We start from the raw sequence: 18,352 nt of genomic DNA, 5'->3' as shown, positions 1-18,352 counted from the left end.
CACCACAGCCTTTTACTTCAGTTTCTTGTTTGACGACAGTGTGGGTAATTGTCATTGGTTGTCATTCATTGTAAATTTAAAAGAAAACAAGGACTTAACGAAGACTTCAGGGGAAAAAACCTGATATCAACAAACAACTCGACAATTTAATGTCATGGATTTATTCTAATGTTGTGTGTTAGTGATTCACTCGCTGGTGGGGGTTTTGTGAGTCAGTGCATCGACCATAAGAAAACATGACCATCAGGACATTTGTCACATTCTGTGTAAAGACAAGTAAATTAAACAAAGATGGTGCTTCAATGAAACAAGGAGAAAACTCACATGGAAATACTGAAGGCAAAGTCCAACCACCAGGGAGAGCAGTCCATGTCAATAATGTAAAGACTCGTAAACTGGGAATACACTGGGGAGACTGTCTCCAAGGAGATATGAGGGCAAGTGTAACAAAGGAAAGACAAAGCATGGTATATGTGGGGTTTCTTATAAGGAAACACAGGGACTGGACTAGCCAGGTGACAGGTGAGGCAAGTGACAAGGAAGCAGGAACTGAAATGACAGGAAGAGAAGTCACAAGACCAAAATAAAACAGGAAACACAAAAAGTCACAGAAAAGATCTGCAGGTGGAGACATTAAAGTACCTTTACATGACTTTTCTCCAAACGTGATATTTGATGTTATTTTCTCTCAGATATTTTAAATGTAAAGAAGATAAAAACCTTCCAGTTTGAGGGTTTCAGAGATCCTGGAGCTTGACAGTAATGTATTAGGTCAATGCAACAGGCTCTGCTATTGAACTTTGCTGCAGATATTGATTTCGATATTGATGTCTTCTGTAGTCCGCTACCTGACTACAGGAATGGCAGTAACAATCAATGATTTAAAAAGTGTTCCAGTAATCCACAAGAAAAATGTTTTAACAAGTAAACAGGGACTTTTCATTCAGCACTGACGGTCTGATGCTGTTGAGAAAAGCAAAGAGCTGCTGACATACATCATCGTGACCAAGATCAAGTAATATTTGCAGTAATTTCTACAGGAATCGATGTATTTTCATGCAAACCTGAACTTTGTAATTACAGCCTAGGCCAAATTCAACTTAACAACAGAAAATCCATCTCTCCCCTGCGTGTATCACTGTGTGTTTTTGTATGCTTGGGAATCATCTTCTAAAGGACAGTTGCAGAAGGCGACGGCGTTCCCATGAAGCCGTGCAGCAGGAGCGTCTGCCAGTCCCTGGCACTCCATCAAAGATGACAGGACGGGAACAGAAAAGAGGAAAAGACATGAAAGTGAGATGTGTGGATGTGGATGGAGCGGGGGCTTGTATTAGGGGGCATATGGCCTGTACGAGGAGACAGATGTTTGTGTGCAGAGGGGAGAGGTGAGCGCTCCGCACGTCCTGTTGCGTCTGCTATTGCGGTGTCCCCGTGGGAAGAACTAGACAGATGTGTGCAGAGGCTCCACTGGCACCTGGGAGTCTCAAAGCTCATCCGACCCAATGATATTCTCTCTTCTCTCTATACACCGATCATGACATGCTCTCCACTTCATCTCCTCATTTTCACAGTTACGGTTGCTCATACTCATGGATGTAAACTATCTCATCAGATTTTTTTCTGTCTGTAGTTCAATTATTCCTGATTGTATTAATACAATTTGTAGTAATTTGTAGTGACAATGAGGGAATCCCTGCTCAGGATAAGATTCTGCATTGTCCTAAATGAGAATAAGATACACAGTGATAGTGAAATATATTATCATTTCAATACAACAGATAATACAACCTTAACCCCATATTTCAGTTTGGTTCTCAGATAAACTACTTATATTAAACTATTGAAACCACTGTGTAACTCGGATCTGGATCAGCTGGTAGATCTCTGTCACCCTCTCTCCCTCCTCTCTGCAGAACGTGAACCGATGAGCGTGGTGTCAGGTCTCTGGTGGTCTCATGTGTTTGTCCTGTTTTTCACTCATTCCCTCTCCCAGCTATCGAGATTGTTGCTAATACAGCTATAAATCACGCTGCATGTCTGTGTGTGTGTGTGTGTATGTGACATGATTAAGCAGCGAGCTGTGAAGCAGCAGTGATACATGTGGTAAAGGCGAGACAGAAACAGTGGCTTCACATTCAGCTCTGCTTTTTTTAACATTTCAGAAAATGTCAGGATGTAATTTGCTACTGCTGCAGCAACACATGACACAGTTATCACTTATTTACACATTATTTAGTTAAATTATAGTGAATGCCTCTGTGATAACGGATAATGTTCATTTAATTTAATTTATCAAGGTCTGAAAAATGAAAACACTTTACAGATGAAAACCTCTGGAATGGTTAGAATGGAAATGTTTTCTTATGCACAAAAATTTCCTGGTTTCTTAGCATATTTCTACTCACACAGATATGTTTTATTTTCAGTTTCCATGGTGAGGAGAGTTAATGTCAGGTGTTTTTTGGTAATGGAATATAATGCAATGGAAAATAAATATAGGTGTAAAACTAAACATAAAACAGTTTTTACATTAATCATCATCAGTCCTACTTTTAAAAGTCTCCATGAACATGACGATACCCGATTATGTTTTGAGACATAATTAAAGAGTTAAATAAATCTCTGCGTGTGAGATTATTTGCTATGATGTATTTGTCTGTGACAGCTTCTGTTTATCATCAGCACCCTGGAAGCACTGCACTGCTGTGCTGTGTTTTATTCTTATATTGTTCACACCCTTATGACGGCTCATGCTGTGTTGTTGCATTCAGTTAATCATACAGAAAAATTAGGAAATCTATCGTCTGTCTGGAGCGTGATCTGTATTGTCAGCAGACTAGATGTAAATGAAAACATGGCGCCAGACAGTTTTACAGACTTGACACCGAACAGAGATTAGATATTTAGTCTGATGCAGGTCACATTCCTTGACCTTGCATGTGAAGTAATCCGCTCCTGGTGCTGCTCGTGTTACTATGAACAGGAGCAGCAGGTCAAGAAAACACTTGTTTTTAGTCTTGAACACAAAAAATCTGATCACAATCAAACACATACAATGGACACTTATACCTTATTTTTAGTATTAGCAAAGTGATAATACAGCAGAAACAAGTAGCCCGCCTGGGTGAGGAGAACAAACTGTTCACAGTATTTTCACCTAATAAAGTGTGAGCAAACAGTTGCCATATTAAGACAATCAGCAGACACAGAGCAACATTTGACTTAATTTATATTTGTATTTTTGTCAACCCAATAAATATAACAGCAATATTAAAAAAAACCTTTGGTCTCCACCAACTCCTGTGAGAAGTATTTCTCTGGACTCTTTTGCTGTACAGTTTTTTCCCTTCAGCGGAAAACTGAATTCAATATTCAGCTTAAAACCCTGAGCTGAAAGACGGCAAAACAGGCCAAGAACTGAGTGGAACAGCCTTCTACAATGTTGACCAAGTCTTTATATTTGTCTTTATATCGTTTATTAAGCTTTGAAACCAGCTCTTGCGCTGGTGAGATACCAGAAACGCCTGAGGGTCAAAAGCTTGACAGAGTTAAGTGGCCCCAGTGTTTTAATGCTAAAGTGGTAAAGCTGTGAATTAATGGGCCGTGTGTGTGCACCACATAACACAAAGAAGAGGGGGGGTATGATGAATTGCAGCTCGCCATGCAGGGATATCCCACCGCTGAGTCTTTACATGTCACTGGAGCGAAAATACAAACACACATGTAAACACATAAATATACACCACCAGCTGCACTGCAATTTATTACCTCTATTTATATCTGTTCCAGCTGTAACATAGGAGAGGAGGAGTGGGAGAGATTGGGAGGAGGATGACTGGGGATTGGTGAATGCAGGGAAATGGGGCAAGAGCTAGGAAGAGAAAAAGAGTAAGGGGGGGATGCAAGAACGATAGGGGGGGCAAAGAGGTAGAGGAGAGAGGGATAAGGGGGAGAGGGAGGAGTGAGCAGGTGTTTCAGTATAAACAGAATAAACAAAGAGCAGAAATAGACTAAAGAGGAGTAAGACGGAGAGAGAGAGGGAACAGAGATGTCCGCAGGATTCTGGGACAGCTGAGATCCTGCGGAGCAAGACGACATCCTCTGTTGCCATGACAACTGCCTCCACGTGAGCCATCACTCGGTCCCATGTTCGCTCACCCACACAGAGGGGAGGCACACACACACACACACACACATGCAATCACATACGTGCACAACACAGGCTCAAAGACACAGCTCTTGAACATGCCCTTAAACTCCCACGCTGCCTGGCAACTTACGTCTCATCTGCCCACCTCCCTCCTCCCCCTCCTCCCCCTCTCTGACAACCCGTCCATCTATCTGTCTGTCTGTCCATGCAGTCCACCTCCCATCACATCAACATCCTTGCTTCCTTGTCCTCTGCCAGCCTTACACATGTCCACAGATTGATTTCTGTTAGTTAGGATTCTTTCTTTGAGTTATCAGAGATGTAAGCACATTCTTAAAAGTGCAGCATGCTAATGCTCCTTATGTTATTATGCATTTGTGTTGTGTATCAATTTGACATGCAGATGTACATATATTTACAGTAGATTGTTGTTGCTTTACAGAAAATAATCTGTTTATCTCCACTTGTTAACATGCTTTCCTAAGGATGCCCTCGTGTTTGTGAAGCTATGTGTGATCAAAGATTGCGATGAGGGAAGGGGGGGTGTTTATTGGTATGCAGTGTGTGTGCAGTGCTACACATTAGCTGCTAGATAGCGCTGTAAGGCACCACACCACAGGGGACCACAGCTGTTGACCTGCACAGACACGCACAGGTGCTCCAGACTACAAATTCATGAATGTGAGGAACACACAGACACACACAAACAAATAGAGACACACAACACAACGTGTTGGGCTTTTAGTGATGGCAAGGACTGAATACACTTAGCACAAGGTCACATCAACATGTACATTCAGTGCACATGCCGCTCGGTGCACATCCACCAGAGGAGAGACAGTTGGCACAAATGAGAAGGGCATTGCTGACCAATTTCCACATCGCCTTTTTCCTGCCAAGGCAAAGCGAGGCAGCAAACATTCTGTCCACACACACACACACACACGCAGTGGCCTTGACGAAAACATCCATCCCAGGGACGAATGCAGAGCACCGGCTATTTACTTCCTGAGCAGAGAGACACATGTTTTAAAGTGGAAACCATTAAATCTACACTGCCATAAATCATATTGACGTTCGCTGTCTGAGCTGTGACAATATCTGGACACATTGTATGATAATGGGACACAAAACCAGTCCTATTCTTTCTACAGAGGACAGTGTGGTCTCATCCAGCCAGCACACACACACACACACACACACACACACAGAGACACACACTGTGTACGAGCAGCATTTGGTACAATGCATGTAATGCTGGAAACCCAGAGCCCCATTGTTAACATTCTGCACCAGTGGGTCACGGCCACTGTCCAGGGTGCTGATCTGGGACAGTCAGGGAAGCAGAGCCATCCATGTTGTCATCGATATAAAAACTGTGGCCAAGGTATCAAATCCTATAGAACCAAACTGATACAGAATCTGTGTAATGACAGAAAAATATCCCTGTGTCAGATATGAAGACATGACATACTTATTCATGCACATGCATATTGCCTCCTGTGTGCTCTGTTTAATTTTAGTGTTATCTAACACAGTCTGAACACTTTCTAGTGTTTTGATGATCTGGAATAATGTGAAAATACGTTACCTCCTTCCCATGCTGTCACTCCACTAGATACATGTTTGGATGAGAAAAAAAAAAAAAAAGACCTTGAATGCTCAAACATTTATTATTCAAATATTATTTTCCTCCATGCTGGAGGGCTGGGCCTCTCCCAGCATGCACTGGGTGGAAGGCAACAAAACATCCTGAAATGTCAGGCATGTACAGTACCTTCACATGAGTAACCAGGAGTATCCATGTCTTTCTCTATTTCTCCAATGAAAACTAAAAGCAGCTTGTTAACAGAAAATTGAAAATCTTGTCTGATGTCTAAATTTGTAGAAAATAAACTCTAACATGGGTCAAAACAAAACCATACACCAACATTCCACTGAAGTTCACGTCTCAGTCTTTTGTTGCAATAATAGATGACTGCGTTCATATCCTTTCTCTATGATTGTTTACTGTTAAAACAAGAAGAGGCAGTTCTTGTGGGCTTGTAAAGGTTTGAAGATCTAAGAGCTGTTTTTTATCTTTCAAAGGTTTAGAAAAAACACACGTTTCCATTTGACTTTAGAGTGTTTCTTTTCCCTGACAGTGTAAATCAAATTAAACTAAGACGATACACCGCTTGTCTTTCTTCATCAGTAATATTCTATAGGACATAGGACATGGCTACTCTTAGAGGAGAACGAGCCGATGTGGTCGTCCTCACACGTCTCTACCTTCATGTAGTAACAAACAGAAGACATAACGTCCTGTTCTTTGGCTCATCTAGAGCTTGTTACAGGTACAGTGTGGGAGTAGATAGAGACTGTGTCCCTCTTTAGTTCATGCAGTATGAGCTCATCTTGTGATCTAGACAAAAAGGCTTTTTGACAGATATACGACGGGTGTAACAGAAAAGTAAGCCTGTTGAATGACTACAAGAATAGAATTGCATTTCTACCACTATTTTCCCCCCTGCGTGCTTCCACATCCTCCTTAATTACTTGATTCATTTCAAATTTTCAGTCTTTCAGCATCACCACTGTAAAATGAAGTGGGGCTAATTGCTACACAGATTATTATTCTCTAAGGCAGGGGTGGGGAACCTCCAGCCTCCATTAGACAATGTCATCCAGCCTATACATCTCATAAGCAACTCAGATATATAAAGACATTCTCGTGACAGCAATTATTTGTTTCTGCAATAAATGTAAATTGAATAATAGACATACGTGGATGACGTGTCACCGCATCATCATGGTGGCTGCTAGGAAAAGGAAATTAGAAGCAGTGTGTTGCACTTTCAATGAGGAATACACAAAGCATCATGTTTTTGATGCTGTGTTTTGAGGGATGTGCAATGTTGACAAAGGCCGATGTTGAGCACCATTAAAACTGCAAACATGAAGTAAACTGGATGAGCCATAAACAAATGCACTTGGGTAAGGTTAACATTCACTTTCTGACAGAGACACTGTTATGCAAGCAAGTTTATTTGTGCACAAGGTAAAAGCTAAAAAGATGAAATTTAGAAAGAACACTTGAGGAGTGCCTCTGCCCTCTGAAAGTCAAACACTCACCTCATTATTCAGACAGTGGTTCTTCAAGTGAAGCATTCGTTTCTTTGTGTGATGCTATGACATCTGAATGTGCCTGGAGTGTGGAAAGATGTTCCAAGACAGAGGGAACTAGACATATTTGCATGCTGAATAATGTGAAACTATCAGCTGTACTTGACAACCTCCTTCTGCTCACATGAACTCTATTTATGTCCTGAGGATCTTCCCCTTTTGTTTGGACACAACTTTTCCAATGATATTCAGGTTTGGGTAGAGTTCGATCATGTTGGCTGCCTTTTCGACATGATTTTTTAAGCTGCTCATGCCTGTAATCGGAGAAAACGGGTTCAGCTCCAGTTCAGCTAATTTTCTCTCTGCCTTGGTTGTGTTAGGGCCTCGAGCCTTACTCAATACATCTCTGTTCTGGACAAACTACTGCAGCTTTTTTTCAAACCTGACATGGAAAAACTCAGTTCTGCATATCGATCAAATATGGAGGTTTAGTCACTACTTTCATTCATCCACAGCCTTCCCTAGGCCCTGCCTTCAATTCTCTTGTACTTTGTGTGTTTAATTCACTGCCAGAGTGCGCCTGCCACAGCCTTCACTTCCAACTCCTCTCTCAATATATAGCAGCACTACATCTGAGCTCAGTGCCTGTGTTTGCTCTGTGGCTGTTTTATTGCCTCTCCAATAAAATGTTATCTTTTATTTTCATGTATCTCCGCTGAAAGATATATATTCTTTTTCTCTTTAGGGCAATTTTTCACTTTTTTACAAATGCAGCTGAATTTCCAGGAGCTGTCTGTGTGTTATAGGACCTCCAAAGGATCGTAAATAATCACGAATGGGTTTCTTCTTGTTTCTCTAAGATGGTTTGAAGAAACTGACTCCAGTTGAAGGTATTTGCAAACATTTAACACAATTTAGTGTGAACAGTTACCGTGATCGGACTGACGGGTAAGGCATGGGCAATTAGTGTGTGTGAGAGTGTATGTGTGCGTGACTTTAAGTCATCCTGAAATCACGTGCAGCTTATATTCTCCTTATCCTGTATGACTGAGAAGTCTTGTGATTATAGTCTCTTGCTACGGTTCCTCTCTCTCTCACTCACTCTTTCTTTCTCTCTCTCTCTCTCTCTTTCTGTCTCTCTCCTTTTCCTTCTCTCTTTGTTGCATAGGAAAGGAAATCAAGGAGAACTACAAGGATAGGACCTGTAAGTAAAGAGAAATTAAACTATTGCTCTCTCTGCAGCTTGTTGCCTTAGAGACCAGCAGAGAGCGAGAGATAAATCTGTGAAATCCTCTGATCATCCATGTGTGTGTGAGAGAGGGGAGGGTGCCTGTGTGGGTGTACAGTGGTAAAGCGGGTCTGCCCCAGACACAAACTCACACACACACACACACACACAAACACATAACCTCTCCACTCCCCCTGCCCTGTGTTTTCTCTCTGAAATTGCTGCATTGATGCTGAAAATCAGATCCAATTATTACTAATTACAGAGTAACATCATCTTTCTCCAGTGCGTGCCCTTCCTCTATAAACCAATATCCATTAGAGTCTCTGCTGCACTATAGATTGTGTCTTTGTCTCTCAGGGACGGAAACAAACCACAGTGTTAAACAAGGCACAAGATGATGTCTTTACAGGGCGATAATTAGACCGAATGGCTGTCTGAGGCAGGAGAAAAGAAGAGGAGGGGTGAACGCAAACCACTGAAAAAGGTGGATTAACAGGACAGCAATGTTTTGGTACAGACAATATAGAGAAATCATAGATTGAATAGCACCTTAATCAAATTTGGAGACTGTGCTTTAGAAGCATAAAGAGGAAAATCAACCTTATTTGATCTGATCCAAGGGTGTTCTTTGTGATTGTGTTTATTCTATCACAGACATTGGAGTTTATTAATTAATGAATGGAGATTAAAGTTGTTCAATCTGAAATCCAGCTTTTCCTTTTCTAAGGCCAAGATCCGCTCTGGAAGCTAAATTAGTCTTAAAGAAATTATCTCATTATCTGTAGGTGCAGTATGTGGTGACCTTCATACCCTCTAACCATAACCCTACTTCAGCTCTACAGAAGAATGTAGGTATGAAGGTTTAGACGACACAGTCTTGTGTGTGTGCTGCGTGGTTGCAGTCACATGGCAGGTCAGCAGCAGGTCACTGAGGGGAAAAATATCAACGAACACGAGCTGTGAAACTGGAATCTGGACTTTTTCCTCACTAAAATTGGATTTTCAGCACAGTAGCAGAGCGAAGAAAAACAACAGTAAAAAATGTCTTGTTCTTAGGTTCTCAAGAAGATTGAATTAAAAAAAAGACACAATGGAGAGTGGCCTACATTCTATAGTTCAGTGCTATAAGAGAGTTAAAATGACATGATTAGAATAAGTCCTGCTTAGACTAAACCCCTGAATCAAATAGAAAGATTTGAGCAACCGTTTTCTAAAAATAACTAATTTCTTCATCATGGAGATCCAGCTAAGAAGATGTAGCTTTGAGTTCATTGCAAAACTTCAATTTTCGTGTTTGTGACGTCGTTCTTTATGAACAACAACAAGGTTGTTGGGTTGTTCATTTAGCCAGGACAGTAAAAAGAGAGACTTCAACTAAGAGACTATTGTTCTGGACTGTTCTGTAACAACAACAGCAAACACTCTGTGGGTTGTCTGTATAGCAGCATATGGCCCATTGTCATTTCATTGTTAGACAACCTCTAGCGGTTGTGGTTATTATGATGGGTGCATTCAAAGAATTCAGTACAAGTACAAGTCAGTAAAAGACACTGGATGGATCAACAAAAAACAAAGCACTAGAGAGTGAGGAAATGTCAAAACAGTGAAGACATTTTTTATTCCACAACCTTAACCCTGTTTATTGTAGCCATGACAACAAAGATCCCCTAACGTCCAACAGAAAATGATTAAATGTAAAGACTAAGGGTGGATTCTTACACAAATGTTCTCTCGGACCTGCACACAGGACTGTGCTCTTTAAACAACAGCTCCACCACTCTCTAATAACCATGGTCACTTTAACCAGTTTGCTATGGTCACGTAATCCTCAGTGTAACCCCCCCCCCCAACTTAAATACCACTAGAGGTCTCATCAGTCAGAGTAATTGAAAATAAATCACATGCAAACTGTAGGTCAGTAAAGCTGTGGTTTATTCATATGAACATGTTGAAAACTGGATACATCATTGGTTCTATAACCTGCCTCATTATAATGTATATAATATGTACATGTTTGTATATATATCTGCATTTGTGACATAATTACAAATATTACAAATATTGAACAGTGGAATAGAAATTTGATATAAAACAATTTTAACTAAAATTGACAGAACAAACATGTTTCTTTTTTCTTTAGTTTGTCATACAAGTTGTTGCCATGGTAATTATTTGGATTCTACATCAGTGATGAAAGTCATCATACATATACCTTCATAAGTACACATATAAATTAAATATGTAGTGAATATATCTGTTGAAGGCATTAAATAAAAAGGGCAGCATCAGATAAGGCACTTTAATTACATCAGTATAATCTGCTGTACATTACATTAGTGAAGACGCCAGTACATTCCAAAAAGATGGACAACAGAAAACAGGACTGGCCCCAGAGGACAGAGCCATAAAAATGACCATGTAAAATAAATCGAAGCCACTTCTAAGGAAACAATGTGAAATAACTGTAATGTTATCAGGACCGAGGCTGAACTGCTTCAGATCATTCTGATGAAAGAACATTTGTTTGTGTCTGAATGAAAGGGTGGAGATGGAGGATGGAGAAGGAGGGGTGAAAAAAGAGGAGACTACCACGGTTTATAAATGGAGATTACTTCCATTGAACTTTACAACAGATGTACTGTGATTTTCAGCAATCTCTCTGCGCATGTGTTACGTAACATGTGTGTCTATGGTAACCAAAGTGGCAGTGTCAAGGTTTGAAGTCGCCCAGAGCGTGACCCTGTCTTTTCACAAGCGCACACAGCTGCATCCACCTACTTTTCTTTCTTTCTCTCTAACTCAATCCATCCAATTCTTAGACCAGCTGCCTCTTTGTCAACCCCCCCTCACATATGAACACACACACCCCGGGTGACCAGAGTGGAGACAAGTTGGCACCCATACCTTCCTCCTTCCTCACAACGAGCCAAAGCAGTTCCTCCTCTGCCTCTTGCTCAAAGACAAACTCGACTTAGTGTGTAAATGAGATACAAAAGAGGATCCAGTTGTCAGGAGCTGTTACTGGGATCTGAAGCAGGACGAGCAAGTCCCGCCTTTATCTTTCTCTAACTGCGGGGTGATGGTGTCGGGGACTTCTGATTGGAGCAGGTCTTTCTCGCTGGCGATGATGTGTTTCACCAGGCAGTTCGCTGCTTCGTCGATGTTGATGTTTTCCTGGAGGGGGGGGGGTTAAGAAAAGGTGCAGGTAGAAAAAAAAAAAAAAGAGGGAAGAATAGATTAATGCAAACATTTTTATGAAAGCATGTGCAGCAGGAAACGGCGTAAAGGAGCAGAAAAGTGAATCAAATGGATCATTACGAGGTTGAGTGGATGGATGAAGCACCAGTGAGCAGCAATGATGTGAAGACTAACTGAAAATGGAGTGTAGCTGTCAGTGGTCTCTGCAGCCGAGGCAGTGACAGATTATAACTTTGCTTTAAATTCTGAAGAAAAGGAGAAAAACACTGCTGTGATCAATATAAAGACGTCGAAACAAAAATAGTCTCATTTGAATGGAATTAGAGCCTAAATACAAAACAAAAGTCAACCTTTACTTTTTAAATGGTTTTTGCAAACATAAAAAGAATGAACCTGTTGATTCCTCTTTCCCAGCAGGGAAAACGATCAAATAAAGACTGGCTTCCACATATTTGTACCGAAACAAAGAGCTACACAAAGGCAGGAGGGAGCTCGAGATGTTCCGGGATAATGAGAGAAACGTGTGCAAAATATATCCTAAGATTAAATTCCAATTCCAATTATGTGCCTCTAAATCTTACTGATGATTCTGAAGCAAATGAATAAAAGCAAAAGTGCATTTTCTGAGTGGTTGGTTTAGAATAAAAGCTGCGTCAACAAACTGCAGGCACTGATTTGAATAAACAGAACTGAAAACAGAATTATTCTTTTTAGTAAGTAAGACAGAAGCAAATGCTTGAAATGCTGCTTATTCTTTTCTGTTCCGTTCACATTGCAAATTAGGAACAACTATACATAATGTTTTTCGCACCACTGCACTTAATTTTTCTATGAATATAAATATTCCCTGATCCAATTGTGAAAAGTTATTCTGAGGAAGTTTTGGCTTAATTAGATACAGACAGGAAGTATGGGGGCAAGTGAGGTAAGACGAAATACAAAGGTCTGGAACAACTGTATGTGTCTGTGTTTCTCTCTCACATGCACACGCACGTGCACATGATATTACAGTTTTATAATATCCACTGCAGGAGCAGTAGAGCTCAAACAGTGCTCAGTGGGATGTGACATGGTGGAGTCTGCAGAGCCCTGAACCTCTCACACATACAGACCATCTGTGTGTGTCGTGATCTGTCATCCTTACTCCACAGATCTGGAGAGAAAGATTGTGCTACACCAAAATAAAACGACAAACACAAATCTGCTCCCCACAGTCGGCCGGCTCCACTTCTCTGCACACAGAGCACATCTAGATAAAAGTTGGAAATGACGCATCTGGCATTCATGGCAGTGGGCTTATCGGTACATGTGACATTTACGGCATCAAATTGATTCATCATTACAGTTACACATAGGCTGAAGCTGTTGGAAAATGGCAGCCCATTTCCTGCTGGGATGTTTTCATAAAAGCAAACTCCGAGCAGACAGCTCTGGACACTAACAGTGAACACCAGGTCACTGGAGCAGCAAGAGCTTTTTTACATAGCAGCTCCAGCTGTGTGACATTCTATGATTTGTCCAACATCACATGACTGGTTGTGTGTCTCTCAATTCATGAACTGGTTTTCTGCCTCAATTTCATCTGCTTGAATCATCAATTTCTCATGGCTGCCGTTATCGTTCTTTGCCTCCATCACCTGATTGTCGGTTTGTTTCTTTGGTATTTAGAAGGACATCCCTTAAACTCACAAACATTTCTCTTAATAAAATCACAAAAAATGTAATATCCTCTAGGTTCCCCCATTGCTGCTGTGTAAAACAGCAAAACAAAACAAAGCGTATGCAGAACTACATGTTATATACTGCACCATTATTAATAAACTTCATTTATACCACAAGTTTACAGTGTTTCACAAATAGAAATTCAGTTTGTTTCATTTGTAGTTAAATTGAAGTGCGTTTTTGTGCTGTTTATAAATGTGTCATAGGTTTGTACACGTGTGTGCTTGTGTGTCTATGTGCACGTCTTACTCGTTTTTTCTTTTCTTCTCATCCAACTGTGAGATTCCTGCTCAGCATTAGCTGCTATAATCAGGGCTTGTGCTGGTGTGTCAGTGTGTTAGTGTGTAGGTGGGTGAATCCTCAGCTCATTTCACAGCCACAAGTCACACACTGCATTTCTGACTGTGTCACTGAGTCCTGCATTTTCTGCGACTTCCCTTCAGTTCATTTAGGTTTTGTAAAAGGTTTATTATTTGTTATCTAACATTTTGTTTTCATTTGATCTATTTGCTGCTGAAATACAAGTTACAAGTGGGTTTGATAAGCACATAAGCTGCCATCAACTGAGGCTTTATTCATGCACTAAGACTGAATGGTCTCGTTCTACTCAGCATTTTTAAAGCATTTCTTCACACCCTGAATGTGCCTCTGTGGTGGCATCTCCTGAGGGCGATCAGGTGGTCTGTCTGACACAGTTGAGCTGGTCAGGAGTCAGCTGCTCAAAAAGGACATTTACACAAGAAGGACACGCCCGCTGACATGGGGGCTTGAACCTCAGAGCTCCTGTTGAAGGACAGTCATTGTATTCACAGCAACTTCTTTTGTGTGTGCGTGTGTGTGTGTGTGTGTGTGTGTGTGTCCCATCTTTCCCACCTTGGCAGATGTCTCGTACCATCCCGCAAAGCCGTTCTCCTGGCAGAACTGCTCCATCTTTATTCCGTTATTTGTAAGCACGTCCCGGCCCTGGTCACATTTATTAGCCAAAAGCACAGTGGCTACATTTTTCCCATTGGCAAGTGTCAGTTTGGAATCCAAGTCCTCCTTCCATTTAGCCACGGCCTCGAAGGAGGCGGGCCTCGTGACGTCGAACACAATGAAGGCGCCCATGGCCTCGCGGTAGTACACACGAGTCATGTTGCCAAACCTCTCCTGACCTGGAAGACACAAACACACATATCATTTTTGTATTAATTTCATACCTTCATTGATGCAAGTTCAGTTTGTTTTGTTTTAATTTTGTTGCACAGAGATCACCTGCATGATGCCACTCACAAAGGTAATGCAGTGTCATTTCAGCAATCGGACACAAACTCATACTGTAAGTCACTGAATTTACTCATTTTATCACATTCCAGAGGGAGATAGAGGCATGATGGGATGAGGAGAGAGGTATCTGTAGTGTGTGTGTGTGTGTGTGTGTGTGTGTGTGTGTGTGTGTGTGTGTGTGTGTGTGTGTGTGTGTGCCTGTGAAGTTTTTCTCTGTAAAAATTCCTGAGGGTAAAATTAATTCGATAAGCCCTGTTGGAATGTTGTATCCTCACGGATTTTACCATCCATAACTTCACCATCAGTACCAGCTGCATAGCTGCAGAATAAAAAGACCTTTTGTAAGACATTCCTCCCAAATGCAGTTTGCATTGAAGTAAAAGGAGTCAATATGAATCTACATGTAACTGTGCTGATTCACCTGCTCTTCAGCACATATGGATGAGAGCACAGGGTCGGCTGCTGGAAGGATGTGTGTCTTGTTCAAGGACTTACAGTATCAGGGGCAGAACCTCTATTATATTACAACACATATCAGTATAGTATTATCTTACACCAAGTAAAAAAACTGTTCCCACCTTTCTGTATAAGTTATTTTGTAGATAAGTTAATTTTTACATGTATTATTACGGATGTTTAACGGCCATAGTTTGAAATATTTCTCTATATTACGACAAATATACCATGTGGAAGAGACATAGGCAGTGGTTAGTACTCTTGCCTCACAGCAGGTTTGCATGTTCTCTGCATGTCTGGGTGGGTTTTCTCTGGGGGCTCCTCCCACAGTCCACAGACATGCAGATTGGAGTTGGGTTAATTGGAGACACCACATGACCTTAGGTGTGGAGTGAGAGTGAATATTTGTTTGTCTGTGCATGTTAGATATGCTAAGAGCTAAGAGCCGAAACATCTACACTTGATATTGTGTCTACGTGTTCTGAAGCCACACTACTCCCACAGCTCACAACATGCACAGCACATCTCTGGGATTTCAAAAGTAATGACAGCAGTATAACTCAGTCATGTCTCCGTGTACGGGCCTGAGCAGCTGCCCCTGACACTGTGTCGCTACAGGCCACAGAAAAATGGCCAACAAAAATAGAAAGGCTGAAGTTGTTATTTGTCTTGGGAAATGCTTCAAGGAGTGAGTGATTCATTGCATCTGTGACATGCGAAAACTTCAGTCCGTCCTCAAATCCCCAAACAAACTCACAGCAGTAGAGAACAGTCAGTCTGTGGTTCTGTCTCATAGATGCAAACGTAAATATTTTTTTATGGTATTTGATTGTTAGAAAGAATCTGCACAAGCTCTTTCTATATGATTCTGTAGTGGATAGAGTTAATCCTGAATCATGCAGAACTACAATTTCCGTTTTCAGCACCCCAGGACATCTATAACTTCAAGGCCCACTCAGGGAAGCACGTACTGTACCAGACCTGCAGCAGTTTTCTCTGAGGGAGACACTCATCCTCACATCACAATAGAAGCTTTCTTTACGCAAGAGCTTGGGACTCAAATCTCCCTCACATGAGTTTGAGACACATGACTGCTTGCGCTCGCTGGCAAGGGAGCACAGGAGGGGAGAGAGCAGCGGGTCAGAGAATTCTTCTAACCCCCAGCCGACACTCATGTGAGACGGGAGAGCTGTAGCCTTTAGCTTTTTTATCGTACCCAACAGCATCACAGTCAAACGTCTGTGTTAACCCATGACGTCTGCGCTCGCCCAAAGCCAATCAAAGAATTCTACTCATGAAGAAAAAACACGACAATTTCTCACTCACACATTTCTGTCTACAATTCAAACAAGGAAATAGCATAACATTTCCCAACAGCTCGGAGTATCGCACAGATCATACAGACGGAGAAGGCCGTGTTATTCAGTATGCAAGGATGGGGAGGAAACTAGTGGCAACATAGGTTCAAGACTGAATTACTGTTTTTATTATACTTAGTGTATATTATACATAGCGTATAACTGTATGTTTGAATATAATTACACGAGTGTGTGATCGAATAACTCTGGGGTGTAAATTTGTGTAAAGTGACATTTGTGTGTTGCTTTCTGGCTCAATTTAGATATTTTTTATTCATGTTACGTCATTTTTGACTGTGGTTTACACTAAAAATAATAATGACGTGGCAAACTGTTGCCATGGCTACTCTCTTATATCATGTGGTGTCCTGGTGGTCTTTTATGAGGTCATGTGGCTGTCAACATAGGAAATAAGGCAAATTATGTGACTAAATGATGTAATTGATTTAATAGTTGATACATGAATTAATTAGATTTTATATCCGCAGATTCCATTACTGTGCTGCACGAGTCATTGAGAGTTAAAGAAGCTGTAAATACAGTCTGTTAATAAAAGTTAGGTATAGGTTGTATATATCATCAACAACATATAGAGTATATAAGAATTCAGTATTATACAGTATGTGATTGTAGCTCTGTTTTCATGACTTCTCTGTGTTTTCCTTGGGAATGTATTTGGAAATGAAGCGTGTCATTGTAGAAATGCGTGTCCAAATGATGTGGATTGAGTAACGGGTCAGCTGGTACAAATGAGGAACATTAACCTCAGATAGCTCTATCATGGTTGTATGGACATGGATAAATAACACATTTCTGTTTTCTTTGGGATCACTTTTCTTTATAATTCTAACCTCAAACACTCTAAGACTTTGAAAGTATGAATTTAATGTGAGTTTTTATTCTCAGGCCTCACAAACACTCATGAAATAATTTACTACCTTCGCTGGAAGAATAAAAAAGTGTATGTTTTTCATCTGAGCGGTGGAGCTAATTTTTGTATTTTATTGGGAAAGCTTTCACTTAAACTTTGAGATTTCATATACTTCACTGTATGATTGTGAAACACATTCATTCAGTAGTGATAGAAATCAAACGTGATTAACACCATGACCATTATCTTGGCACTAATATAACTCATTTTAAAATGTAGCCTTCAGTTAATTTTGACTTAAAAGGAGGTTTTCAACAAAGTCCCTTGATTAAATTTACTAACAAAGTGATGCCCATTTTTGCTTATTTCACAAAAAAAGGAATCCATCCTTTTTGACCAGTATGTTATATCACAATAGAATAGAAATCCTACAAATGTCTTATACATAGGATATTTGTTCTCGTTCTCCAAGGCTGTGGCTGGCTTCAAAAACGTGCTTAAAGTAAGAGTCATACAAAAGTAAATAACACAAACTAACTTTGTGGTGATGATTTCACATTTCTTATCATATTTTCTCAACTTCTATGTTTGTTTTCCCTCTTGCTTTTTCCACGTGAGCCGTGCGTAAGAGTCGGGACCGTACCTGCGATGTCCCACAGCTGAAGGCGCACCGTCTCCTGGTCCCAGTTGAGGACTTTGAGGGCGAAGTCCACGCCGATGGTGGCTCGGTAGTTGGGGCTGAAGTTGTGGTGGACATACCGCTTGATGATGCTGGTCTTGCCGACCCCGAGGTCCCCAATCACAAGAATCTTATAGAGGTGCTCCTTGTGGTGGTTGTTCTGCATGGCGACCGAGGAGGGCGAGAGCTGAGCATGAATCCACCGTAGAGGAGAGGACTGGTGGGGATGAAAGGGGGCAGAAAGCACAGGGCAGCGCAGAGGGAAGTGGAGTATGAGTGGGTAATGAGGAGGGGAGGTGAGGTACGCCCTGGTCCA

The 18,352-nt window shown here is 41.1% G+C and overlaps 1 protein-coding gene across 1 annotated transcript; it reads right to left on the bottom strand.

Annotated features, from left to right (window-relative positions):
• Positions 1 to 10,400: 10,400 nt before the first annotated feature.
• rab38a (RAB38a, member RAS oncogene family) lies at positions 10,401 to 18,337 on the bottom strand. Its single transcript, XM_020094937.2, has 3 exons — positions 18,001 to 18,337; positions 14,280 to 14,560; positions 10,401 to 11,660 (listed from the first exon to the last, which is right to left on the bottom strand). The coding sequence occupies exons 1-3, from the start codon at positions 18,200 to 18,202 to the stop codon at positions 11,505 to 11,507; spliced, it is 639 nt and encodes a 212-aa protein (XP_019950496.1). The 5' UTR covers positions 18,203 to 18,337; the 3' UTR covers positions 10,401 to 11,504.
• Positions 18,338 to 18,352: the final 15 nt, after the last annotated feature.

This window comes from Paralichthys olivaceus, chromosome 11 (genome assembly GCF_024713975.1).
Source record: "Paralichthys olivaceus isolate ysfri-2021 chromosome 11, ASM2471397v2, whole genome shotgun sequence".
NCBI classification, from domain to species: domain Eukaryota; kingdom Metazoa; phylum Chordata; class Actinopteri; order Pleuronectiformes; family Paralichthyidae; genus Paralichthys; species Paralichthys olivaceus.
This window is presented reverse-complemented; position numbering and strand designations above follow the sequence as displayed.

Coding starts and splice junctions, on each gene's coding strand:
- rab38a (XM_020094937.2), bottom strand. CDS start 18,202: ATGCAGAACAACCACCACAAGGAGCACCTCTATAAGATTCTTGTGATT. Junction 14,561..18,000: donor TCAGCTGTGGGACATCGCAG/GTACGGTCCCGA, acceptor TGTGTCTTCCAG/GTCAGGAGAGGTTTGGCAAC. Junction 11,661..14,279: donor GGTACGAGACATCTGCCAAG/GTGGGAAAGATG, acceptor CCCCCCCTCCAG/GAAAACATCAACATCGACGA.